A 26,204-nucleotide genomic window follows, 5' to 3' on the forward strand; every position below is an offset into this window, starting at 1 on the left:
CAGGCTTCCCCTCATTACATTACTGACATCTCTTTCAATGTATTAAATATTTCACAAAAACTTTTTCTTAAAACAGAGGAAATGCTGCTCATAACTCTTCACTGGCAATAGTTCTTCCCACAATGGGAAGACCACATACAGAGGCTGTGGTCCACAGTGCAATACTGGATGCATTAAAGATCCTAATAACCAAGTAAGAGGTAATTACAAGGTTAAAATAAAAGTTCATACTGTTACATGGGGCACCTGGGTGGCTCAGCTGGTTAAGCACCTGCCTTTGACTCAGGTCATCATCTCAGGGTCCTGGGATGGAGCCCCAAGTTGGGCTCTCTGTTCAGCAGGGAGTCTGCTTCTCCCTCTCACTTTGCCCATCCCTTACCCCACCACGTGCACTCTAATAAATAAATACAGTCTTTAAAAAAAGTGTTTATGCTGTTACAAACTCACAGTAAAAAAGTGATGCTGGTATATAAAACAGATCAAAGTAGAGCCAGTGAGTTGAAGAGAGTCAGAGGGTTCAGCCCTCTTGGCCTTGCCTGCTTAGAAAAAGTAACAAAACATTAAGGAAAGAAAAAGGTTTAACTTAAAATCTAGGAAACCTGGCAGAAATATTCTACTACTAAAATGTTTAATGACTGTAAATACTAATCAACTATTTCTTACCTACTGTCGGGTTATTATTTACATATTGAGAGAGCAGATCTTCATCAGCTTGTTCATGCTTTTCATCAGAAGCAAAGTCTTTCTTAGAAAAGCTGTTGTTCTTTTTTAAAAGGGCTGTTTTATTTTCAGATTGATCTGAAACTGGAATTTCCACTGGCTGGTAGTTAGCATGGATATATGGCTCTTCAGGAAGCATATAACCTTTACTAAAACACTCCAGCAACCATTTTGCTCCTACTACATGAGGCCTATAAAAATAATACATAATTATATATTAGTTTAAGCTACAGACCATCATCCCACTTGCCATGCAATTTCCATAATTGCATGGATATGCAATTTTAAGGAAAATCATTACAGAGTAGAAATTGCTTTGAATTAAAAACCGACAAAACCTGTGGGCCGATTTATCCCAAAACTGCTTCAATTCATCATCATAATCTCCCACTATAACATGAGTTACATCTTCATTGAGCTGATTAAAACGAACTCCACCTCCACTGTTAATAAGCCTTCTTAGTTTATCTAGCCTTCTGCCACTAAAACCGCAAAGATAGATCTGCAAAGAAAGAAAATATTTACTTTAGATTAATGCATTTAAGAGGATTTCTCTCAACAGAAACATACTAAAAATATGTATCTAAATGCACTGTGTGTAAATAAGACAGCTCTGTGTATATTTAAAATACATTACGAATGGAGTATATTCTGAAACTGATTTTAACAATTCCTTTAATTAGATTGTTAAAATTTATTCATTTGAGAGACAGCGCACGAGGGAGTGAAAGGAGGAGCCGGGGAGAGGGTTAGAGGGGAAGGAAGAAGACTCTCCACTGAGTAAGGAGCCCAACATGGGCTTGATCCCAGGACCCTGAGATCATGACCAGAGCTGAAGGTACACACTTAACCAACTGAGCCACCCAGGCATCCCAACAATTCTGAAATTTTAATTTTTTGTTACTTCTTCACAGTCCCATAGCATTGCTATCCACAATAGATACTTGGTAAGTATTTTGAGGCTTTAAATAAAATAGAAGCTAGATATTACTGTAGAGCAATGTCTAAAATATAAGTAGCTTCTTGAATTCTAAAGATCTTACTACTTGTAAATTTAAATTATAGAAATAAACTGGAGTTCACATATATCTGAATTCAGAAAACCTGGGTTTAAATTTTGGTTCAGAGGCCAATAATTAACTACCTGACCATGATAAGTTACTCAGGTTATTTAAACCAATTTTCTTACCTATAAATTGAGATACCTTTTACATAGTTGATTACACAAGAAAATTTAAGTTGAACTGAGGACGGTGCTTTGAGGATAAAACACACACAATAACATCTTTATTAAGTATGTATGTATTTAAACCAATTTATTAAGTATAAAAAGACTTTTCATCTTTATTTCACATCATCTTTAAAAAAATTTAAGACTGGCAAATCTATTCCTAACTGCATTTATATCCCAAACTAAGTAACCTCCATATTAGAAGATATTGTAACAAAAATCAGGAATCATAAACTTCCTATAAGAATAACCTAGAGTCACGGGCATCTAAGGGGCTCAGTTGGTTAGGTGTCCAACTCTAGGTTTTGGCTCAGGTCATGATCTCAAGGTCCTGAGATTGCGCTCCATGTTGGGCTCTGCACTCTGGGCAGAGTCTGCTTGAGATCCTTTCTCCCCGCTCCCATGCTGTCTCATTCTCTAACAAAATAAAATAAATATTATTAGATAAGTAATCAGCTCTAGGAAGTTTATAGCATATGATGTTTCCACCAAAGCGCTTATAAGATAGTTTATTCATACACTAAAAAGTTAAGGAGCCCAAGAGTCATTAAACAAAGCAGAGGGTCTAACGGTTAGGAATATAGGATTTGCAGTAGATGACTATCTACTTAATGTTTGTGTGAATTTGAGTAAGAATGTTAATCTGCTAAACCTTAGCATCATATCCATTTTAGTTATTTGTGGGAATTAGATGAGATTATTTACAACATATTAACAATATATATGAATTGATTAGCACAGTCTAGCATCTTACAAACAATAAATGACAATTACGGACAGATGTGGCCTAATGCTTGCATCTGCTTCCCTAGAGTGAAAGGCTTATTTTATATGGATAAGGAGTAAGCCCAACTCTGAGGGGTCCTCAAAGTCAGACTAGGATCACTGCATATATAACATAATCAAGACATACCCGACAACCATCTAATAAATCTTCAGGTGCTTGAAATGCACTGACATCCAAATTTTCTAGATTTTCAAGGGTAGGCTCCACTTTGCTATTAAGCACTGAATTACACATTGATTCATTTATGCAACTTGCATTGATGTTGGAAATATGGCTGACATCTGAAAGAGTACGACCTACATATCAAACAAAGATATGGAAATTTATGGAGAAAAAATTGTGATTACCTATTTTCCTACTATTTTTCTTATACACAAAGAGCTGTGAACAATTTCCAAATTAAGCTTTAAATGGTTTAATTGAAATCTTGGTGGTCAAGTATCAAAGGAAATTGAAATAAATTAAAGTTCATATCTTATTCAAATAAAAATACACTTAATACATTTTAATAGTGGTTTGCTTTCATTAAAATTCTGAAGTTGCTGACTGTAGGGTCTGGGAAAGAAAAAAGTATAACACCTGCTAAATTGCCAATGTGGCACCTACAAAATCGAAATGTTTTTCAATTTTCTATGAATGCAGATGGTCTATAACAATTGTAGCAAACTAATAAAAATGTATTAACATTTGCCCACCAGTCAGGCTTGGAAAAGTTTATTCTTTTAAGTCTTTATTAATACTCTTGATTTCTTTAATCATCTTTTGCATTAAATCAAGGTATGAAAGAAAATATTCATCCATTATAAAAGGAAATACCTGGAGTTCTAGACTAATTTTCATACAATTTAGCTATACAATTGTGCCTGGAAGCAGAGCAAGGAAGGATGGAATTCCCTACTATATCTCACTGATTCTATTTACAAATCAATTCTAACACAGAAAATGGTGGTTAAAAATGTCTACTTTAATCCCACTGAAACTTACTGTCAACTGTGTGGATCTGGCCAGTAGGAGTTGAAGTATCAGGCATAGTCTTTGTTTCTGGTCTAGGCTCTGTCTTGTATATGGATTCATCCTGACAAAAACCTTTGTCAACACTGTCAAAAAACCACTGTGTGGTCACACAGTGTACATTCCATCTCTTGGCACATTCATATTTTTGACCTATCATGTTCATTAGGAAACAGAAATGTAAACCATTAAATTCTATCTCTAGAAATATTCGAAGCATGATAGGTAATGGGGAAAAAAAAATCAACAAAATTAAAGTTACCAGTAATTAATCTTACACCAACAGTAGGCTATACAGTGTATGTGTGGGGGTATCTCTTAAGATTGCATAATTTATGTGGGATAATTGAAATATTAGACTTAGTTTGAGTATAGCCTCCACTGCTTAATTTCTTTAAACCAATTTCTTAATCTATAAAATGGGAATAACTCACAGAATTATATGGCTTTATTTATTTTTATTTTATTTTTAAAATTATGTGGATTTAAGAAGACTACTTAAAACAACCATTAAGATCGTAAATGTCTGTAATATAAAAAAAATACCAGCTTTGAATAGACCACTCCAATGTCAATAGGATTCAACCTGAAGTCAAAATAAATAGGTATATAAGAAATATATCTTTATTGCCTTAAACAGCTTTTAACACAATGTATTTTGAAAGAGTGTCCTAGAGAAACTGAGATCAATATGTAGTAAACAACAACACAAAAAGGATTTTTTTGGACATTGAGAGTTGATGAACAGACTTCAGATTTAGAAATTCAACAGCAGTTACCAACTCCACTCACAATTTTAATATCACAATTGGCCATACCCAAAAGTTTTGATTTAAGGACAATTACTAATTAATTTTAGCAGGGTTTATTATTTTTTTTTTCTAATTTTGTTATCCAGGTAGCTTAATAAAACACTATAAAGAGAACAAAAACATTAACAAAATTCTTACATCAATTTGTATATATTTTAAGGGTATTGGTGTAAAAAAAACAAAACAAAACACAAACCCAAAACACCACTTCCAAAATAGATATAAAGGTCACAGGACACCAAAATTTAACACAGTTTTAAGGAATTTTTATTGGTAGTGTTATTTTTTTTCTTTACCTGCCTCATGTTGGCAAGGTGTATCTTCAAGTTACAACTTGTAATTCATTCAATAAAGCTGATTAAAAACTAAGCCAAGCCTTTTAAACTTATCATTAGAAAGATATGTAATTTAGCTACATCTATTAGCCTTTGTGTTATTCAAATTTCTTGTTTTGTTTTTGGTAATTATATAGGAAACTTTTTTCCTTACAAAAAACATATCAAACAATAAAAACCACTGGAAACAGAAAAAAATATTTTTCAGAGACCTGGGCAAACCTGGATAGTCATGTAATTTTTCCACAGATTGTGACCCAAACTATCTTTTTAAGACTTTAGGGGAGCAAAAATTACCGGATTTATAACATATCAGATAAAAAACCTATTCTGTAAAGATTTTTAATTTTAAGTGCTATAGAAAATTTTCCGTTTTTTTCCATTTGGAAAACACAGTTTTTACCTTTTGGTTCTTGCACAATGAGGTGTGTACATTCATTCATTTTCAGTTGTCCCATATATTGACCTCCATGCTTAACCGTGAGTTGCTGAACTGCCTTCCTATCTAAGCTACACAACCCAGTCACACAGATTATGCAACCAAGAAAAATTGGGCACTTGAAGTCTTCCATGTTTACATCAGTATATCTAGATATTTTTCTGGGGAAAACAAAGGAAAAATTAACATATTAATATACTAGATTGTTTAAAACTTAGACGAATAATGACAAAAGAAATCATTAATGCTTTCCTCATTTTTTTAGGAAAAAAGGAACTGACACTTAAAAAATTACACTAATTGCTCATCTAGCTCAACCATGTCACTAGTAAAAAAATATTTCAGATGGTTTCCCAAATAAAACTGTTTTAAGTAAAATGCATTTCATTAACTCTGTAAGTCCATGCTGGTCAAAGTGGTGTATTTTCCAATATTTTAATTGTGAATTTACTTAAAAACTCGAAGGATCTTGGTTACTTACTAGAAAAATGGACTTTTTATCCGTCCATTATATCAAATAAATAATAAGCAATGATTTTTGGCAGAATACTAACAAAAATATCATCATTTTTTTACCATGTAAGAGAGATGTGCTAGGAATGAAGGTGCCCATGTGGAGACACATTTAGGATGCGGATAGTGTTGAAAGGAAGACTGGAAAAATGTCCAACCCTAAGGTTCACAATGCAGGGATGCTATTTTGGTTTGCTTAGTGTGCATGGTAAATGCCTCACTCCAGGCTAGGTATATAAAATGAGATTGATTACCATTTACTGAATGACTACATCTTAGTTAATGGCTTACATATGTTTACATTCAACTTCACACAGATACCTCTGAGAAGGATTATGGCTGTCAAAATGGCTACTTCACTCTCCATCTTAACATATGGGTAGAGTAGTGGAAGGATAATGTAACTTAAGAGCTGTAGTTGCTACAGTGATCTTCTCAACTATTTAACAAGAATTTATTGCTGAAAACAATGTTTATTTCTTACTTATAGCTAATATTAAATCAATAGCCTATTCTACCTACCATCTTATACCCTGATAAGGTATATCTTGATAAGAGCTTGCAGATGGTGCTTATTTTCACTGAGGAATAATAACCCCATTTTTTGTCCCTGAATAACAAATCCCAAGAGGACAACATAAAACCTCCCCTGTAAAAACCCACAATATGTCAAAATGATTGAACATATCATTTTTTTCAAATCTAGAAAACACATAAATGTCTTTCTCTTACTTCTCTTGTGACTTTTCCCAAAGTGTTTTAATCCAAGAAGGAAGCAAAATCGGTTTCTTTAGGTTTGCAGCAACTAAGTATTTTTTGCTGCCAACTTCTCCTGCAATAAGATGAGTTACTGATATATTAAGATCTCTATATACACGTCCACCCATCATTTGTACATATTTATGAACTTCTTCCTGTAAACCCAAAAGAAAGTACATTAATATTAAAGCAAACAACATCTCTTCCACTTTTTTAAAAAAGATTTATTTATTTACTTATGATAGACATGGAGAGACAGAGAGAGAGAGAGAGAGAGAGAGAGAGAGGCAGAGACACAGGAGGAAGGAGAAGCAGGCTCCATGCCGGGAGCCTGACGTGGGACTCGATCCCGGGACTCCAGGATCGTGCCCTGGGCCAAAGGCAGGCACTAAACTGCTGAGCCACCCAGGGATCCCCTATCTCTTCCATTTTTTTATACAAAAATCAAAATACCTTTTGTTGTTAGCTTGAAGACACAAATATCTCTCACCACTATAAAGCTAAATAATTAATCAAATTGCTTTTTGGATAAAGATAAATATGAATTACAACAAATTAAAAAATAATTACCTTTGCATATTATTTTCTATAGTTGTTTCTTTCAACTCCATGACTTTATTAACCTATGTTGCTTCTATAATATACTTTGTGCATATACATATTTAAAAATATAAATTATATACATATATAAAAATATGTATTTTATCTTAGGGAGCATTATTAAAGCATTTCTTACCTAACAGCTGATGCTAAACTCACAGCCCATTCTATCAATGCTCTTTTAAATTATTTCTTAAAAAAGATTTATTTATCCATTAAAGAGTGAGAGAGAAGGAGTACAAGCACAAGTAGGAGGAGAGGGAGAGGCAGACTCCCTGCTGAGCTCAGAGCCCAATAACCCCAGGACGCTGAGATCATGAACTGAGCTGAAGTCAGAAGCTTAACCAACTGAGCCACACAGGCACCCTATCATTTTTTTTTTTTTTAAAAGATAAACCATCTATAGTGGAAAAATGTGACTCTAACTCATCAACTGCATAGGGGAAAAAGGATGTTTTCTTTCAAGTAGTCAGTTCTCAATAAAACAGATTCCACTGTATTCATTAAAATAGAAGAGCTGTTCATTGGTGTATACTGACATTAAGTCATGAACACCAAATACAAGGTCTTTCAAAGTGTCTCCTCTGCAGTAAAATATTAACTATGGAGATAAATATATTGATCATGATATTCTTCTCAGCACTTACCCTTTTGTCTTTTTCCAGGCTTGTACAAGATATAGTTACATCAGACATAACCATATTATAGACTGGATGTTCAGCTCTTGGGACACATCGCTGGTGGTGCATACAAAATATGACTACTTGAGGGCCAACAATTCTGCAGCCAAGCTACAAAAAAGGGGAGAAAGTTCAGTATGTTGGAAAAGACCTCCTGCTTATAAAATTACATTTTTTAATATTTACCGATTCTATACAGTTGAACCACTGCAGAAAAATCACTAAATTATTATAAGAAAAAATAAAGACCATTATAATTTCTCAGAGACACTACACATTAAATAAACACACATGCAAATCAAACAATGCGGTCTATCAAAAGATATATGCCCCAAGAGCCACATTTAGTCACAACAGCCAACAAATTTTAGTTATCTGAAACAAACATAGTCTAAGTGAGAGGGTACAGGACTAACAATCTTATGCTATAATAATTAGGAAACATCCATACATACTTTTTAAATGAAGTATCCAATTAAGCAGTTTAAAAGTCTAAGAGCCTAATTAACCCCTTCTAAAATACCTATTCTGTCACACATAAAAAAAATCCCAGGCAGTGTCTACATTTGTGTTTTAAATATTTTGTCTTCAACTCAATGTCTTTCCAAGTAAGTACTTCTCAAAGATATTACAGGTTATTAAAAATATGGCCTTTCACTTTCATTGAGAACTTGAGTTTAGAAAAGTTGAGTCTTGCTCAACATCAGCATATTCAAGCCAGATCTAAAAAGGATACGGATGCCAAAGTCATTAAGTCATGACTGATTTAAAAGATCTACATGGTAGATAGACTACTGCTATCTTTTTGTTCAGCTAAGAAAATTTGAGTTTTTAATGCTATTGACTCTGACAAGGAGTGTTATTTCCAAAAGGAGGGTAAGACCAACAATGCTTTTGGCAAAGGTGGGCACAGACCTTCCATAAATTGTGCAGATACTGCATCTACCTACTCTTCTATGTTTTCTTCTCCTTCAAACAAGAATCACTTCTTTGTAATCTGGATGGAATTACAGCCAGTTTACTTTTATTTCAACGCTTCTCGCTTGTCCAGACACCAAAAAAGTAATGAGTCAGTAGACTCTGGAATCAACAAAGAGAAATAAGATGGCTCATTGGTATATTAGCAATACTCATCCCCAAAATGTTTCCTTTAGGCATATAATGTTTCAGACCCTCTACAAGGTACAGGTACTAAAATTCTGCATGCAAGTGCACACAGGAAAGACAGTAAGTAACCAAGCGTTATGTTGAGATCTTTTCCTACTCTTTACTGAAAATCTGAGTTTAAGTACAGTAGAACTCTGTCATTAAAATGTTTCATTACTATACAGTTCACTTAAGCTAAGAGAAGTTAAATCTCCTGAAATATAAAAATTACATACAACAAAAGCCTGTTGTAACATGATTAGCCTTTAAAAATACTAGTCTGGTTTCCTAAAACCAAAGGATTCCTCTATATTCATAATCTGTATAATACCTCATCGTCAGTAAAGAACTTATGTCCACTGAAGCAAAAATAAAAATCAGACTATGGAAGGAACACATGAAAAGTTAGCAAACCTTTTTGAGGTGATCAAAGACAACGCCACTAAAAGGGTCACAGATATAAAGTGACCTATCATTTTCCTGTATCTTCAATGCCTCTTCTTCTGTAATAATCTGAAGATATTCTTCTGATTGAAATTCTTTTATTGACTGAAAGAAAAAAAAAATGAAAGAATGCACATAAAAATTTTCACCTGTATTTAAGTCCTAGGAGTTCTACCTTCAAAATCCATCCAATCTTTTCCCCCATTGAAAGCTACTATCATCTCTCACTTAGACCTCTGCAGAAGTCTACAAAGTGGTTCCTTCTCCTTTCTTGGCCCTAAATCTCTTCTCCATACAGCAACTAGTGATCGATCTCTAACAATACAAATCAGGTCATGAGTCTGTCCCCTGTCTATATCCTCACTCTTAACCCTCTACCTCTCACCTCTCCTACTCTTCTCTAGCCACTCCTACTTTCTTGCTAGGCCTGAAACAAGACAAGCATGACCTAATTAGAGGCTCTGCTATTGTTCCTGCTACCTGGAATACCCTCCCAGTCTTCATCTGACTTGCTCCCTCACTTCAGATCTGTTCAAATGAAAAAGAGAAAGTCAAAGTCCTTACAATAGTCCTTAAGGCCCATTACATGACCTCTGTACCCTTACTCTCTAAAGTGCTTTTTAATATTCTTCCCCCATCCCCCGTTCACTATATTACAGCCATACTACTGTTGGATAGGCACTCCCAAGTACTTTCTCAGGGGCCTGTATATGGCTGTTCTCTCTGCCTGAAAGAGAGAAAGGAAAGACATCCATTTCTGTCTTCTTCCCAGACATCCACATGGCCAACCATCTCACCTCCTTCAAGTGTACTCAATTATCTTCTCTATAAAGCCTTCACCAATCACACTCTAAAGACTGTAACCTTCCCTTCTCCCCTCAACAAACATTCTCTAGAACTCCTTAATCTTTTTTGTTCTTTTCTCTTCCCATAACACATAGCACCCTATTAACATATCAGTTTACTCATTTACTCTGATTCATGTCTAGTTTTTATTGCTAAAATAGAATGTTAAGTTCTGAGAAAGTATGGATCTTTGCTTGCTGTAATCACTTGTGTATCCCAAGTACTACAATAGTGCTTGACACCTTATGACACTTAATAATTATTTGCTGAATGAACTTTAAGAGAAATCTGCTACACGGCAGCCTTGGTGGCTCAGCTGTTTAGTGCCGCCTTCAGCCCAGGGCATAATCCTGGAGACCCAGGATCGAGTCCCACGTCGGGCTCCCTGCATGGAGCCTGCTTCTCCCTTTGCCTGTGTCTCTCTCTCTCTGTCTCTCATGAATAAATAAATAAAATCTTAAAAAATATATATTAAAAAAAATCTGCTACAATAGTGCTTTTTAAACTTTGGAATCACACTGAGGATCTTTTTATTTTTTAAAGATTTTATTTATTTATTCATAAGAGACACAGATTGAGAGAGAGAGAGGCAGAGACACAGGCAGAGGGAGAAGCAGGCTCCATGCAGGGAGCCTGACGCGGGACTCGATCTGGGGTCTCCAGGATCACACCCTGGGCTACAGGCGGCACTAAACTGCTGTGCCACCAGGGCTGCCCTGAGGATCTTTTTAAAATGCAGATTCTAATTGGTCAGTCCGAGTTGGGCCCAACGTTCTCCATTTCCAACTCTACTGATGTGGCCGGGGTATCTAAGTAGCAAGGCTCTACAACACCCCCACACCTTCCCATATTACAGTGTACATGGTGAAACCTACTTCTAATTACCAAAAAATGAAGTGTAACCAGTACAAAACAGACTCAAATTTTTTCAACATACAAAGGTCTACTCTGGCTAGTAGACAAAGAAAGCAATGTAATTTTCAAGAATAGCAGCTCTGCTACTTTAAATAAAAATGTCATAATAGGGCGCCCTGGCTCAGTTGGTTAAGTGTCTGGCTTCAACTCAGGTCATGATCCCACGGTCCTGGGATCCAGCCCCACATGGGGCTGCCTGCTCCATGGGGAGTCTGCTTCTCTCTCTGCTTTGTGCTGTCAAATAAATAAATAAAAATCTTAAAAAAAAAAAGAAGTGATAGATTTCATGCCCCCCAAAATATACAATAATGAACTATTTACCCCAATCCAAAAATATGTAATGACACATCCGTGTTAATGTACACTACAGTAAAACTAGAGTGAAAATAAAACATTACTAAGACATAAAAAGCCCAACAAATCAAAAACACTAAAACGCAGGAAATGAATTCACGGCCAACAAAGAAGGCATTTTCAAACTATTCTTACCTCCAGAGCTTTAAAAAAACATTCGGAATTGTCTGAAGACTTTAAAAACTTCACAAGAAACGGTTCTTTGTCATTTCTGGACATTTTTGAACTGTCAAAATAGAGGAACCATTAACAAGGACAAAAACACATCACGTATGAAGTTACATGCTAAAAGCACCTATTTTTTCTGGGCAGAGCAGCAATGCCCAAGGATAGAGACGTTCTGGCCTTGCCCATGAATTCGTTCATTAGTTTCTAAGAAACGCTGGAATGTGGGCAAAGTCAAGGAAAAAGAGGACAACATCAATCCTTGCACGTCAGAGAATGAAATGAATGTCTTTAAACTGAATACGTTCGGGGCCTCTGGGGCTCTACGACCCCTAAGCCAAGGAGCAATTCAACTGCACTTGAGGATACACAGAACCAAACTGTCCACGCTTGTTCACTCAGTAAACGGACTTGAATATAAACAAGGAAGCCGGTTAGCGGGGTCATGCCCCTAGAAGGCCGAGTGCTCCTGCTTGCCTCTCGGTCCAACCGCGGCCCCATCCTCTACGGCGTCAAGGTCCCACCCGCCGGTCCGAGGGCCCCGTAGGCCGGCGGAGGTGCCGCGACCCCCCAACCGGGGTGGGGAGGGAGCCAGGTCCGCCCTCCGTGCCTCACTCACCTCGGTGGAGCCTGCGGGCCTTCGGGCGGGGAGCGGAGGGGCGCGCGGCCTGCCAGACGGCGGCTGGGGTCGGGCGCCAGCCCGGCGCACACCCGCCGCAGCCCGCGGCGCCCCCGACCCGAAGCCGACGCAGAACCCGGAAATTGCCGAGGCGGCGAACCGACTTTCGCGCCAACCGCGCGGACGCGCCCGCCTCTTCCGGCGGAAGTGACGCCAGCCGCCGCCGCGGCAGGGTGGCGGCGACGTCTACAGCGGCGGCGCCGGGGGCGGGAGTGGCGCTGCTGCCTGTCGGCTTAGGGGGTGCCGGGGTGTAAGCTTGGAAGGCGGCCCAGGCTCCGTCGGGAGTTGGCCGGGCGTTCACAGCTCAGGGCGTGGGGTAGCAGGCCGGGACGTCCTGGCAAAATAAAGCCCCGGGGAAAATCAGGTTTCCTCAATCAGTAAACGACTACCATATGCAGGGCAGTGTGTGAGAAAACGTGTATTATCGCCCCAAACAATTTTCTGAGGCACATAGTGTCGCATCTATTTGCGTTTTACAGATGTGAAAACAGAGTCTTCGGTAAGTTAAGCGATGTAAGGTCACGTGGTAAATGGTAGACTTAAAACTGCGTCCAAGGCTCTTTGACTCCATAGAAGGGTTCTTTTTCCTCCAATGTCGGAGGAATGTGAGCCTCCGGAAGGAAAGAAAGCTGTCAGGATGACTTGAGTCACTTAGCCAAGGAAGAGGGTCTGGGTCAAGATCTTCAGTGGTCTCTGCTCCTCTTCCAAGGCTATCTCATTTCCTTTAACTCCCTGAGGGTTGGGGAGATTCTGGGCGTGGAGCCTGATGTTCAAATGGCAAAGGACAGGGATGAGAAGGGTTTAATGGACCTGCAGAATCCTGGCTTGTTGACGACCCGTGACAAATTGCTTAGCTAGTGTTTCTTTTCTTTTTTTTAATTTATTTATTCATGAGACACAGAGAGGGAGAGAGGCAGGCTCCATGCAGGGAGCCCGACGTGGGACTCGATCCCAGATCTCCAGGATCAAGCCCTGGGCCGAAGGCAGGCACTCAATCGCTGAGCCACCCAGGGATTCCCCAGTCATGAGCTTCTTAATCTCAAGAGTGAGGAATAAAATAAAAAACACTAGCTAAGGGGCAGCCCGGGGGGCTCAGGGGTTGATCCGCCCAGGGCGTGATCCCAGAGTTCTGGGATCTAGTCCCACATTGGGCTCCCTGCATGGAGCCTGCTTCTCCCTCTGCCTGTGTGTCTGCCTCTCAATCTCTCTCTCTCTCTCTCATAAATAAATAAATAAATAAATAAATAAATAAATAAATAAATAAATAAAATCTTAAAAAAAAAAAAAAGAAGCAGCTCATGACTTTGGGTTGAGCAATATGACAGTTTAACCCCAACTGTTTTTCCTTTTAGTGCCCAAGGATGAGTCTACGTGTGTAAATACACCTGTGCAAGGTGAGTCAGAATCAGTAACACTGGGGCTCAGAGGTACAGGTCATTTTGTTGGGGAGAGGGTGAGGAGAGTCTTAAAAATGAACCAAAGTTACTAGAGTTGTAAAAAATAAAAAAATAAAAACCAGGAGATTGAGCCACCACTGCTACAGGTTATTGTTAAGGAGCAAATCTGTCATAAGCTGTGGCAATAATTACTGTTTGTGGGGTACTTTACAGTCAACAAAGAACCCCTGCTTGCACTATTCCTGTCTACTCTCCTCAGCAGTCTTCTAGGATGTGGGCATCATCATCCCGTGTTGTGTAGATGGGGAAAGTGAGTCCCAGAGCCACACAGCTGGGGAGTGGCTGCACCCAGGCTTGATAAGAGGTAGTGTGACTGGAAGCCCCTTGCCCTTCCCACACCACCCTATCCTTGTCACATGCTGCCTGCCTTCTCTGTACCAGGAGGCAGGAGCCCATCCCTAGCCCTTCTGGGCCAAGTGGAGGCTTCATGAGAGGAGAGTCATAGATGCTCTAATGAAGAGGAGGAGGAAAATGAACTCAACCCTTTAGCTCTTAGCCAGCTGATTTTAATAACAGAGGAGTTGGTCTTGTCCTTAGAATAGACCAGGTGACAAGTTCTCCCATCTGTGTCTCTAGGTAGGCAGGGAAGGCCTGTATCTGTCCCCTAAGTACCTAGTCTTGGAAAACAGCAGTGTTTCTCAATGTAGTGTAGTGCCTGCACCAGCTGCATCAGCATGAACTAGGAATTTGTTGGAAATGAAAATTCTTGGTCCTAATCTCAGACTTGCTTAGTCAGGAACTCTGCGTGTGGGTCCTGGCATTCCATTTTACTAAGCCCTCCAGCTGATTCTGATACACACAAAAGTTTGCCCAAACAGCATTTCTGAGGGAAGGGTGAAAGTGGTGATATGGGTTGTGGTCCATGAAGGTTTTGGTGAAAAGGGGGAACAGCTGTGATTTCCCTACGGACAGCTGCCTCAGAAGATGGAGTTCAGAATTAAGTTTGTCTTCACTGGCATTCAGGGTCACCTTCTTGTTTCTTTGGCATTTCTGTCATCAGTAGTCAGACACTCCAAACTGCTTGAAGTAGGGTTAAATTTTTTTTTAATTTTTATTTATTTATGATAGTCACAGAGAGAAAGAGAGAGAGGCAGAGATATAGGCAGAGGGAGAAGCAGGCTCCATGCACCGGGAGCCTGACGTGGGATTCGATCCCGGGTCTCCAGGATCGCGCCCTAGGCCAAAGGCAGGCACCAAACCCCTGCGCCACCCAGGGATCCCTTGAAGTAGGGTTAAATGGAACTTGATGTTTACAAAAAAAAAATTCTTTTTAAGATTTTATTTATTTATTCATGAGAGACACACAGAGGCAGAGACACAGGCAGAGGGGAGAAGCAGGTTCCATGCAGGGAGCCTGACGCAGGACTCCATCCCAGGAATCCAGGATCATGCCCTGGGCCGAAGGCAGATGCTAAACTGCTGAGCCACCCAGGGATCCCAGGAACTTGATATTTAACTGTAGAATGAAAAAACACAAGAAACAAATATAACAAATTAGAAATTAAAATTATCTTTTAAAATATAGGTGTAGGGAATATGAGTATTTCTTGTTATATTTTGCTACATAGATAAGATTTCTGAAAACTAAAAATACTTTTAGTATTTTTCGAGTGAAAGAGTTTATATTTAAGTTTCTAGTGCTGTAAATGGATAAATATAGGGATTATAACTTAAAAATGAGGTTAGTAAATGATCTTTATTGCTGCAGAAACCATCTTTGCAGTGGCAAAACATTTGTTTAAATTGTTGTATGTAGTAACCTAGAAAGTAAAGCATAAGCATACTGAGTCTACTGAGGTGCAGGGAAAAGGAAATAAAATAGTGTTAGTGGTATGTGTTGCTACTGGTTGCACTTAATTAGGTACTGATTAGGTATTTTAAAAGAGGAGTTGGTCTTGTCCTTAGAATAGACCAGGTGACAAATGTCTTTCAGGTGACAAGAAAGAGAGAAGAATTGGCTTATTTGTATGCAAAAAGATAAAAGAGAATTTAAAAATCCAAAAATGTAAGGTTTTGCAAGGTTGGAAAAGCTGAGTACATTCAGGCCCTAAAAACAAGAGATGCACCGGAGGGAGGTTTTGCCCAAGAAATGTTTATTACAACCCATCCATGTGGGAAAGATCTAGTTGAGAGTATGGTTGTCCCAGCCAGGCTGGATAGGGACCCTCAACTGAGAGAGAAATGTGTGGCCAAGATAGCAATCAGGCTTGAAAATTAGTCTAGGGGAAAATTGTGTGTGTGGCTACTACTGTAGGGGGGACAGCTCTACCATGACTTCCTGGCAAACTTGGACGTCCATATATGGAAGGGGTTGGAATTGCAGCATATTTGGTGGTGCCTCATCCAGACCTTGTGATCTGCTAGAACATGAGAGGATGGGAAGCTTCAAAGGAGCTGCTAGCTCAGAGGCTACCTCCCACTTGCCTTCCTGCCTCCCTTAGCAGGCTGTGGTCAGATAGTTTCTTATGACTTCCCAGATTCTGATGATGTATGGAGTTTTCTGCACTCCCCCCTCAGATCAGAACCACTTGGCTGCTGTCTAGGTTTGGCTCCTTGGTGATGGGGTTTCCCACAATTCAAGTTATGGTCCTCAGCCCTTTTGTTTCAGTGTCCTCCCTTTTGGTGTATGGGACAAAAGGAATGCCATGGCACCTTTGGATTATTCTTTTTTTACTATCTGTGAAATAGTAAATGATCTAAAAGTGTCTCATGTACCTTCACCAAGCTAATCAGTCAGGCCTTTCCCTTGCTCTGTGTGTGTGAGGTTGATGACTAGCACGTGAAACTGATTGGAAGCAAATGGATATATGAAGGATACTAAGGTACTAAGGTTTTGAGATAATTGCTTTGTGAAGGCAGCCAGAATTCTGAAGTATTCAAATTTTGACACAATCTTCAAGCTTGCACAATAGGAAATGGGTGAAAAGTTCCTATCGCCCCCAAGGAGCACAAATTCCTCAATACCCAATCCAGATGTAGCTAGAGAGGACAATGGAGGAGGAAGATCCTCCCAGAGGGAGATGCCAGAGACCTTGGAGGGTAATGAACAAAGAATTTACTTTCAGAGAGTAGAATCTGAACCTAATTGGGCAGAAGAACCACCTGATACCTGCCTAGTAGGACTTCAAGATTTTATTTATTTGTTCATGAGAGACACAGAGAGAGAGGTAGAGACATAGGGAGAGGGAGAAGCAGACTCCCTGCAGGGAGCCTGATGCAGGACTCAATCCCAGGACCCCGGGATCAGGACCTGAGCCAAAGGCAGAGACTTGACTGCTGAGCCACCCCGGTGCATCTTCAAAGATGATACTGACTAGCAAGAGCTGTGGGGCTCTACCCCTCCCCTTTTGGAAAGGGAGTTTTATTAGTTATTCTGTTCCTGCTCCATTGCATATCAGGTATGTTATTGGGCAGGGCTGAGGAGGGGGAAGCAACTTGTCTTTTGTCACCATATGTCCATATGTCACCAGACCAGGAGGTAGATTCTGGCAGAGACTGCAGCGGACCTGTAGTGTTCCAGGCATATCCCTTCAACACTTAAGCACCCTGTCAAACTTCCAACTGCCAGCATCTGTGTTTCTTTGCATAATGGCATTCTGTGATGCCAGGAGTCTGCTTTACCACCTACACAGTACGCTAGAGGGTGAGATTATGACCCATGACTGACAGGTATACATAGACTTTTAGTTTGCAAGATTTTTTTAAAAATTTTTATTTATTTATGATAGTCACACACAGAGAGAGAGAGGCAGAGACACAGGCAGAGGGAGAAGCAGGCTCCATGCACCGGGAGCCCGACGTGGGATTCGATCCCGGGTCTCCAAGATCGCGCCCTGGGCCAAAGGCAGGCGCTAAACTGCTGCACCACCCAGGGATCCCCCAGTTTGCAAGATTTTTTTTTTAATTTTTATTTATTTATGATAGTCACACAGAGAGAGAGAGAGAGAGAGGCAGAGACACAGGCAGAGGGAGAAGTAGGCTCCATGCACCGGGAGCCCGACGTGGGATTCGATCCCGGGTCTTCCAGGATCGTGCCCTGGGCCAAAGGCAGGCGCTAAACCGCTGCACCACCCAGGGATCCCCCAGTTTGCAAGATTTTTGAATGGGATACTCTACCCTGGTTCCCAGCGTTTCCCCAGGGTAACTGATTTGTTAGTACGTGCTTTGGATGCTTTATTTTCCCTGCCTTACTCTCTCATCCTCTTATCCATGTTTCTTTACTTACCAAATATGACATTTGAAAAGTCTTATTTAAGAGTCGATTTTCTGGGGAAACTCAAACTGAGACAAAAGACCCAAGACAGGGGAAGCCTGGGTGGCTCAGCGGTTGAGCGCCTGCCTTTTGCCCAGGGTGTGGTCCTGGAGTCCCGGGATCGGTCCCACATCGGGCTCCCTGCATGGAGCCTGCTTCTCTCTCTGCCTATGTCTCTGCCACTCTCTATGTGTGTCTCCCATAAATAAAATCTTAAAACAAACAAAAAAAACAGACCCAAGACATGTGTTCCCTTTCATAGTGTGTGTTGTTGCTGGAAAGTTGTCCAGCCAGGGATTGAAGTTCCCATCCTCTTTGCATTTAGGTAAGGTCATGTGACTGAGTTACAGCCAACAGAATATAGGTAGAAGTCGTCCATGAAAACCTCTTGTACTGTCTTCCATAATTCCTTATTCTGGGTGTCAGCACACAGGGCAATCTTGGAAGCCATATGTTGAAAATGGCAGAGCCTTTCTGAATCTTGATCTCTGAATGATTGACCAGAGCTATGCAGTTGAACTCCCCACCCCTGCCTCTCTAACAAATCACCACCACTGCTGCCAGTTGGACTTTATTTTGTGAAGTCATTGAGATTTGGAGCTTCATCTTTTATGGCAACTAATATCAACCTAATCAATCTGAACTTGGCAAAGTTTAAACAGATGTGTAGCTACTTCAGAAGTTGTTTTTATTACCACAAAGGCCCTTGGAAAGAGGAAAGAGTAAAATTGTTCCAGAGGCAAAAGCCAGAGGTCACATGGGGAAGAGCATGGACTATGGAAGTGGGCTGCCTAGTTTGAATGCTGGCTCTAACAGGTACTGACCTTAAGCAAGTTACTTAATTTCTCTGTGCTTCTCTTTCCCGTGTATGAAATAGGAATAATAATAGCATCTACTCATAGAGTTACTATAAATTAATATTTGGAAAGCGCTTATTTCAGCACCTGGTACACAGTCAATGATAAATTTAGAAATTCCTAATTTTCCAAAGCCCATCATGAAGTCTTGAAATTATTTTCCACAATATAATTTTCTAACCTTCTGCTCTACTATTGTGAGAGTTGTGCCAAAGAAACAGAGATGGCTTTAGCACTTTGGATGTTCCTCCTTTGCAGTATGACTTTGTTCCTGTACATAACATTTTCAGAGTTTGCTCCACTCAGAGGTCAGAGGGCATCTCTGCCCTATTGGATACAGGCTGTGTTAGCTTTAGGTAGATCATTAACCTTAGGAGAAATGTTCACCTCTTAACCCTATTTGGTTTTTGTCCACAGGCCTGTAGAGAAGATTGCTCAATCCACTTTTTTTTTTAAAGATTTTATTTATTTATTCATAAGAGACACACACACACAGAGAGAGAGAGAGAGAGAGAGAGGGAGGGAGAGGGGCAGAGACACAGGCAGAGGGAGAAGCAGGCTCCATGCAGGGGAGCCCAACGTGGGACTCCCTGAGTCTCCGGGATCACACCCTGGGCTGAAGGCGGGGCTAAACTGCTAAGCTACCTGGGCTGCCTGCCATCAATCCACTTTTAAGACAACCATTTATGTGCATTTATTCATCTATTTGATAATTTTTTTTAGCCCTATATAATACCAGGCACTATTTTCTTTCTTCTTTCTTTCTTTCTTTCTTTCTTTCTTTCTTTCTTTCTTTCTTTCTTTCTTTCTTTCTCTCTCTCTCTCTTTCTCTCTCTCTTTCTTCCTTCCTTCCTTCCTTCCTTCCTTCCTTCCTTCCTTCCTTCCTTCTTTCCTTCCTTCCTTCCTTCCTTCCTTCCTTCCTTCCTTTCCTTCTTTCTTTCTTCTTTCTTTTTCATTTATTTGAGAGAGAGAGAGTACAAGCCGGTGGAGGAGCAGAAGGCCAAGCAGACTCCCTGCTGAGTGAGAAGCCTGATGCAGGGCTTGATCTTAGGACCCTGAAACCATGACCTCAGCCAAAATCAGATGCTTAGCTGACTGAACCATCCGGGTGCCCTCCCAGGCACTGTTTTCCAAACTTAGGATTAGTATGTTGAACAACAAAAATGTGATGTTTGCTCTTATAATAGACCCTATTTCCTTTCAAAGATATGGATAAATGAAGGAAGAGCTGGAGCAGTTATAAATGAGCACAATAATCCATAAAACTCACTAATCCAGTAATAATACACTAGAGTTTTAAAAAATAAAGATGAAAAATTAGCAGCTAACATAGTTTTCACTTGTGCCTCTTTTATGAAGAAGTAGCTTATGCAGGAATTGTTCTCTTGTTGAGTGTATCTAGAAGGTGTGAATAAAGCACCATAAAACATCTGCTTAAGAGCTTTAGAAACTTAGAGGTGCCAAATTTATAGAAAAGGGAGGGGATAACAGAGGGGTGAGATGACATTATACAACACATTTCTTCAGGGGAATTTGCCACTTCTGGGCACAAAGCAAGAGGTATCTGGATTTGTCTGAGCAGAGGGCCACTGCTGGCAGAATTTATGGCAGTCTCCGGGCTGGAGAAACAGAAATAGAGGAAAAATCCCATTAAGAAAGGAGGTGCAGAGAGCTGACAACTGACCAGTTTTCCCCTTAAGATATTGGCACAAATTGAAGCTTCATGGAACAGGAGGCAAAGAAAACAACCCCACACCTTAGAGTGGGCCTAAAGAATCCACCAGGTTAATTTCTTATTGCTGCTGTAACCATTGCCACAAATTTAGTGGCTTAAAATAACATGTTTATTATAGTTATGTAGGTCAGAATTCTGAAGTGGGTCTCATTGGCTAAAACCAAGGTGTCAGCAGGGCTGTGTTTCTAAAGGCTTGACAGGAGAATCCATTTTCTTGCCTTTTCCAGCAGTGGAGTTACATTTCTTGGCTCATGGCTCCATTCCCTTCCATCTTCAAAGCCAGCGATGGCAGAGTCTTTCTTACATTGCCTCACTCAGACACCAACTCTTCCCTTCTCTCTTCCACAGTTAAAAGACCTTGTGATTACAGTGGCCCACCCAGCTAGATAATCCAGGCTAATCACTTTATCCTGAAGTCGCCTGATTAGCAATTTTAATTCTATATCTACAACTTTCATCTTCCCTTGCCATGTAACATATTCACAGTTTATGAGGTTAGGACATGGATATCTCTGGGAGGCCATTTTTCTGCCTACCATACCAGGCTTTCAATTGGAAGCAACCACCTAGTCTTGATTCAGCCCAGCCTCGACTGGTTGAAAGTGATCAGTCCTCATTCTATCTTCTTAGCAGGATAAAGGAGTGAATACACTTTGGAAATGATGGTATATCATCTGGAGCCTCTAAAAAAAACTTAGGAACATGTCTAGTTATTCCAGCAAAAATTAAAAGGCATGCCAAGTGAATTAAGAAACTAACAGAAAAACACACAATATAAATACATCTACAAGTAATCCAGATATTGTAGTTAGTAGGCAGACATGGACCTTTAAAAACTATGATAAATAGGGCAAAAAAAAAAAAAAAGAAAAATTTGGTGACAACAGAGGAAAAGATGGTGAAAATAATGGAAGAGATGGAGAATTCCATTGGAGAACTAAAATCTATGAAGAAGAAATCAAGTGGAAATTCTAGAAGTGAAAGAGGCAGGAAGTTATTCCATTATGGATGCAAGAAAAAGTGTCTTCATGCTTTCAATCTGTCTGATTGGAGCAGCCAAAATTGTGTGGCAAAATACAGAAATTACAAAAATATGGAAAGAATTTTTGCAACTCAGAAATAACCTTGTAAATGGCAAAAAGATTTTCTTACTGCAAAAAACAATCTATGTGATTTTACACAAAAAGGCAATAATTGATGGCAATTTCTCGATAGATGGATTTAACAGCACAATAGATACACAGAAGAGAGGATTAGTAAACTGAAAGGCAGGTCAGTATAAAATATCCAACTGAGCACGGTGAGAATAAAAAAATGGAAATATAGAGAAAAAGCATGATACATGTGTGTAGTTTTAAAACATTAATATACAATTATAGAAGCAAAAAAGCAACAGAAAACAAGCAGAAAGAATATTTAAACAATGAGAATTTTCCAAAAGTGCTGTAAAACAGCCCACAACTAGGGTAAAATCATAATTAGGCATAGCATAGTCAAACCAAAGAGTATAAAGAAGATAAGGAGGCTATTTTAAAGCAGCCAGAGAAAAAAGACTTGTTACCTTCAAAGGAACAACTGTTGACTTTGGTTGACTTCTCAACAGGAATTATGGGTAAAAGAAAACCGTAAAGTGACATTATTGAATTTGTAGAAGAAAATAACAGAGTGAAACATACTCAGTGGGGAAAAATCTTACAAAGCTATTAGTTAAAAATACTCAAAATCCTGAGAAACTTCTTTGCCAGAAGATTTGTACTAAGGGAAAGAAATTATTTAGACAGAATGAAAATGATCCCAAATGGAAACACAGAAATTGAGGAGGGAATGAATAAAGAGAGTAAATATGTGGTGAAATATAAATAAATATTGACGATATTTGTAAATATTGACATTGATATTATGACATTCTAAACTATAAATGTAATTAAAAGTACATAACAACACAACAGACAAAAGGGAGTAATTGAACTTAAATTTTATGAAGTTCCTAGGATTAGCAAGGAAGTTAAAGGAGTAATAATGTTCCTTACACTATAATAAATATTGTAATCTATTGGGTATTTACAAAAGAATAGGAAAATAATGTGTAACTAACAAGTGAATAAGAGAGGAAAAGATGGGGTAATTTAAAAATTAATTAGGAGTGATTGGGTGGTTCAGTCGGTTAAGCAGCTGCCTTGGGCTCAGGTCATGATCTCAGGGTCCTGGAATCAGGCCCCAAATTGGGCTCTCTCAGCAGAGAGTCTGTTTCTCCTTCAGCCTCTGCCCCAGAAGCCCCCACACCCCACCCCTACTCTCTATGTCTCTCTCTCAAATAAATAAGATCTTTTAAAAAGTAAAAGAAAATAAAGAACATAAATCAGGTTAGCCAAATAGAAAACAAATAGTAAGGTCTAGATAATAATATATCTGTAATTACATTAAATACCAACAAATTATGTATGCCAAATAAAGTCTAAGATTGTCAGGTGGAATTTTAAAAATATTTACTATTTATAGAAGACACTCTTTAAATATAAGGACACAACACTGAACACAAAAGGATTAGAATATATGCCATGCATACAATAGCTAAAAGAAAGCTAGTGTAACTAATACCAATATTAGATGATACTTTAAGGCAGAAACATTACTAGAGATAAAAAGAGGCTTTTCATAATGATCGTAAGTATAAAAGGACTAACCCACCAGGAAGATACCACAATTCCAAATAGGTATGCACTCAAAAATAAAATTTTAGGGAAGCCGGAGTGGCTCAGCGGTTTAGCGCCTGCCTTCGGCCCAGGGCCTGATCCTGGAGCCCCAAGATCGAGTCCCACGTCGGGCTCCCTGCATGGAGCCTGCTTCTCCCTCTGCCTGTGTCTCTGCCTCTCTCTCTCTCTTTTTTTTTTTAATTTAAATTTTTTATTTATTTATGATAGTCACACAGAGAGAGAGAGAGAGAGAGAGAGACAGGCAGAGGGAGAAGCAGGCTCCATGCAGGAAGCCCGACGTGGGACTCGATCCCGGGTCTCCAGGATCAGCCCTGGGCCAAAGGCAGGCGCTAAACCGCTGAGCCACTCCGGCTTCCCTCTCTCTCTCTCTCTGTCTCTCATGAATAAATAAATAAAATCTTAAAGAAAAATCAGATTAAAAAAATCAAAAAGGAAACAACACAATTGTCATATATATACATACATAATGTATTTATGAAAATGCTTTATATGTACTATAAATTACATATAAATGTTTATATATTATATATACAAGTACACTTTTCCCAACAACTATAGAATACTTATTATTTTTAAATGCACACTAAACAATAAAAAGTGACTGTAATCTGGGCCATCAAACAATCTTCAATACATTTCAAAAGATAACTTAATTCAGAACATGTTATTTTACTATAATGGAACTACACTAGACATAAACAACAAAAGTTAGCTTGGAAATTATAAACACTGGAAATCAGGCAATACACTTCTAAATAAATTATGAGTCCAGTAAGAAACCACAACGAAAATTAGAATCTATATTGAATTAGAATATGTATTTTTAAAATATTTTGGATAATCATAAAGATATATCCAGAAAAAGAGTGCTTATAGGGATATTTATAGCCTTTGATGCATATATTGGAATGGAAGAGAGCCTGAAAATCAATGTTTTTAACTTCCTTTCATAAAAACTAGAAAAAGAACAAAACCAAAAGAAAATCAAGATAATGAAAATTAATGAAATAACAAATGCATTTACAATGAAGAAAATCAACAAAACAAAAAGTTGGCTCTTCACGAAGATTAATAAAATAGATAAAACCTTGGCAGTAAGAATCAAGAAAAAGGAGAAAATAAGAATTACCAATATCAGCAATGAAAAAGAGGATTGTAGCAAAAATCTCCCCACATTAAAAATGTTTGAGTTTTCAGGTTGGTGAATGCATGTATGTGCTGAGAAGGTGATACACTCCAATTCCTCAAGGACAGAAGTTTCTAGACCCTTTCAGACCTCACCTATGAGCCTCATCATCTGCCTGCTTATCTGTACCCTTTATATATTCTTTGTGATAAACATTAAAAAAGCATAAAGATAATATTGAGAAAACTTTACATCAATAAGTTGGAAATTTAGATGAATTGGAGACATTTTTTGAAAAGCAAAATTACCAATACTTGAAAAAACTTGAAGAAATAGAAAATCTGAACATTCTTCTAGGCATTACTGAAATTTAATCTGTAATTGAAAACCTTTCTACTAATAAAACTCTAGAGATGAGTGGCTTCACTGGTGGACTGTTCCAAAGATTTAAGAAGAAAATAACATTACTCTTATGCAATGTGACATTGCATAAGACAATAAGAAAAGTGACATTTTCCAATTTATTTTATGAGCTAACATAACTTTAAAGCCAAGCTTATGGGATATTAAAATAAGAGTAAAATTGAAGAATAATTTCTCTCATGAAAAAAGATAAGAGAGATGCAAAATATCCTAACAAAATGTTGGAAATTCAAATTTAGAGGTATATTAAAAGCGTTATACATAACAATCAAGTGGGGTTTATTCCAGGAATGTAATAGTGGTTTAACATTTAACAGTTGGAGTAGTTCATCACATCAACAGGAAAAGGAGGAGAAATCATGTGATAATCTCCATAGGTACAGAAAAAAACTTGATAAAAATTCAGCACCCATTCATGATTTAAGGAAAAAAATTAACCAAACCAGGAAGAAAAGGAGCTTCTTTAATCCGGTAAATAATACCTAAAACAAAACAAAACACCAGCAAACATTTTACCTCATGGTGAATTATTGAAAACTTTCTTCCTCATTCACTACTTCTATGGAGTGATGTACTGGAACTTCTAGTCAGTGCAGTAAATGAAGAAAAAAAATTATAAGAACTGAAAAAAAGGAAACAAAAACATTATTCACAAAGGCACCAGGATATACACAGAAAATCCAAAAGAATAATTTATAATTAATAACAGTACAGTCATTAGACTCAAGATCAATATAAAAAGAAGTTGGTTTTTTCATATTCCAGCAACAAACAAATGGGAAACTGAAATCATGGTCCTATTTATAATATCACCCAAAACCAGTTGATAACTGGGAACAAATATAGTAAGGATGTTCAAGGACTCTAAACTGAACACTATAAAATGTTATCAAGAGAAGAGCTAGTAAAGAAGGCCTAAATAATTGCAGGGATATGCCATATTCATGAATTGCAAGGCTTAATATTGTGGAGAAGTCAAATCCCTCCAAATTGATCTATATTTTTGTATAGTTCAATAGAATCTCTGCAGGTTTTTTTGTTTGTTTGTTTGTTTCTGGAAATTGACATGTCAATTCTAAAATTTACTTGGAACTCCAAAAACCAAAACAATAACAACAATGAAACCCAATCCATCCTGAAGAAGAACAAAGGACTTACATTATGAGATATCAAGATTTAATAAAGCTATAGAAATTGAGACAGT

General features: G+C 38.5%; 1 protein-coding gene and 1 long non-coding RNA gene across 13 annotated transcripts in view; both read right to left on the reverse strand.

Annotated features, from left to right (window-relative positions):
- TOPBP1 (DNA topoisomerase II binding protein 1) overlaps nt 1–12,592 on the reverse strand; it is a 60,385-nt gene extending 47,793 nt beyond the window's left edge. Inside the window, exons 1-11 of one of the 11 annotated variants that reach the window (XM_072726893.1) lie at nt 12,377–12,585; nt 11,728–11,818; nt 9,448–9,582; nt 8,803–8,967; nt 7,855–7,998; nt 6,581–6,762; nt 5,300–5,496; nt 3,723–3,902; nt 2,865–3,019; nt 1,059–1,222; nt 664–911 (exon numbers count right to left, since the gene is read on the reverse strand). In XM_072726893.1, coding sequence (XP_072582994.1) covers nt 664–911; nt 1,059–1,222; nt 2,865–3,019; nt 3,723–3,902; nt 5,300–5,496; nt 6,581–6,762; nt 7,855–7,998; nt 8,803–8,829 — 1,297 coding nt within the window. In that variant the 5' untranslated portion in view covers nt 8,830–8,967; nt 9,448–9,582; nt 11,728–11,818; nt 12,377–12,585. Of the gene's footprint in view, nt 1–663; nt 912–1,058; nt 1,223–2,864; nt 3,035–3,722; nt 3,903–5,299; nt 5,497–6,580; nt 6,763–7,854; nt 7,999–8,802; nt 8,968–9,447; nt 9,583–11,727; nt 11,819–12,376 lie in introns of all 11 variants that reach the window. The other 10 variants (XM_072726892.1, XM_072726891.1, XM_072726895.1 and 7 more) reach the window with 10 other exon arrangements.
- Nucleotides 12,593–15,221: 2,629 nt separating this feature from the next.
- The window catches only part of LOC112932521 (uncharacterized), a 105,277-nt gene continuing 94,294 nt past the window's right edge, over nt 15,222–26,204 (reverse strand). For both annotated transcript variants that reach the window (XR_011995265.1, XR_011995266.1), the window contains exons 3-4: nt 25,517–25,622; nt 15,222–15,349 (exon numbers count right to left, since the gene is read on the reverse strand). This is a non-coding gene — a long non-coding RNA (uncharacterized lncRNA). The remainder of the gene's footprint in view (nt 15,350–25,516; nt 25,623–26,204) is intronic.

The sequence above is a fragment of the Vulpes vulpes genome, chromosome 11 (assembly GCF_048418805.1).
Source record: "Vulpes vulpes isolate BD-2025 chromosome 11, VulVul3, whole genome shotgun sequence".
NCBI lineage: Eukaryota > Metazoa > Chordata > Mammalia > Carnivora > Canidae > Vulpes > Vulpes vulpes.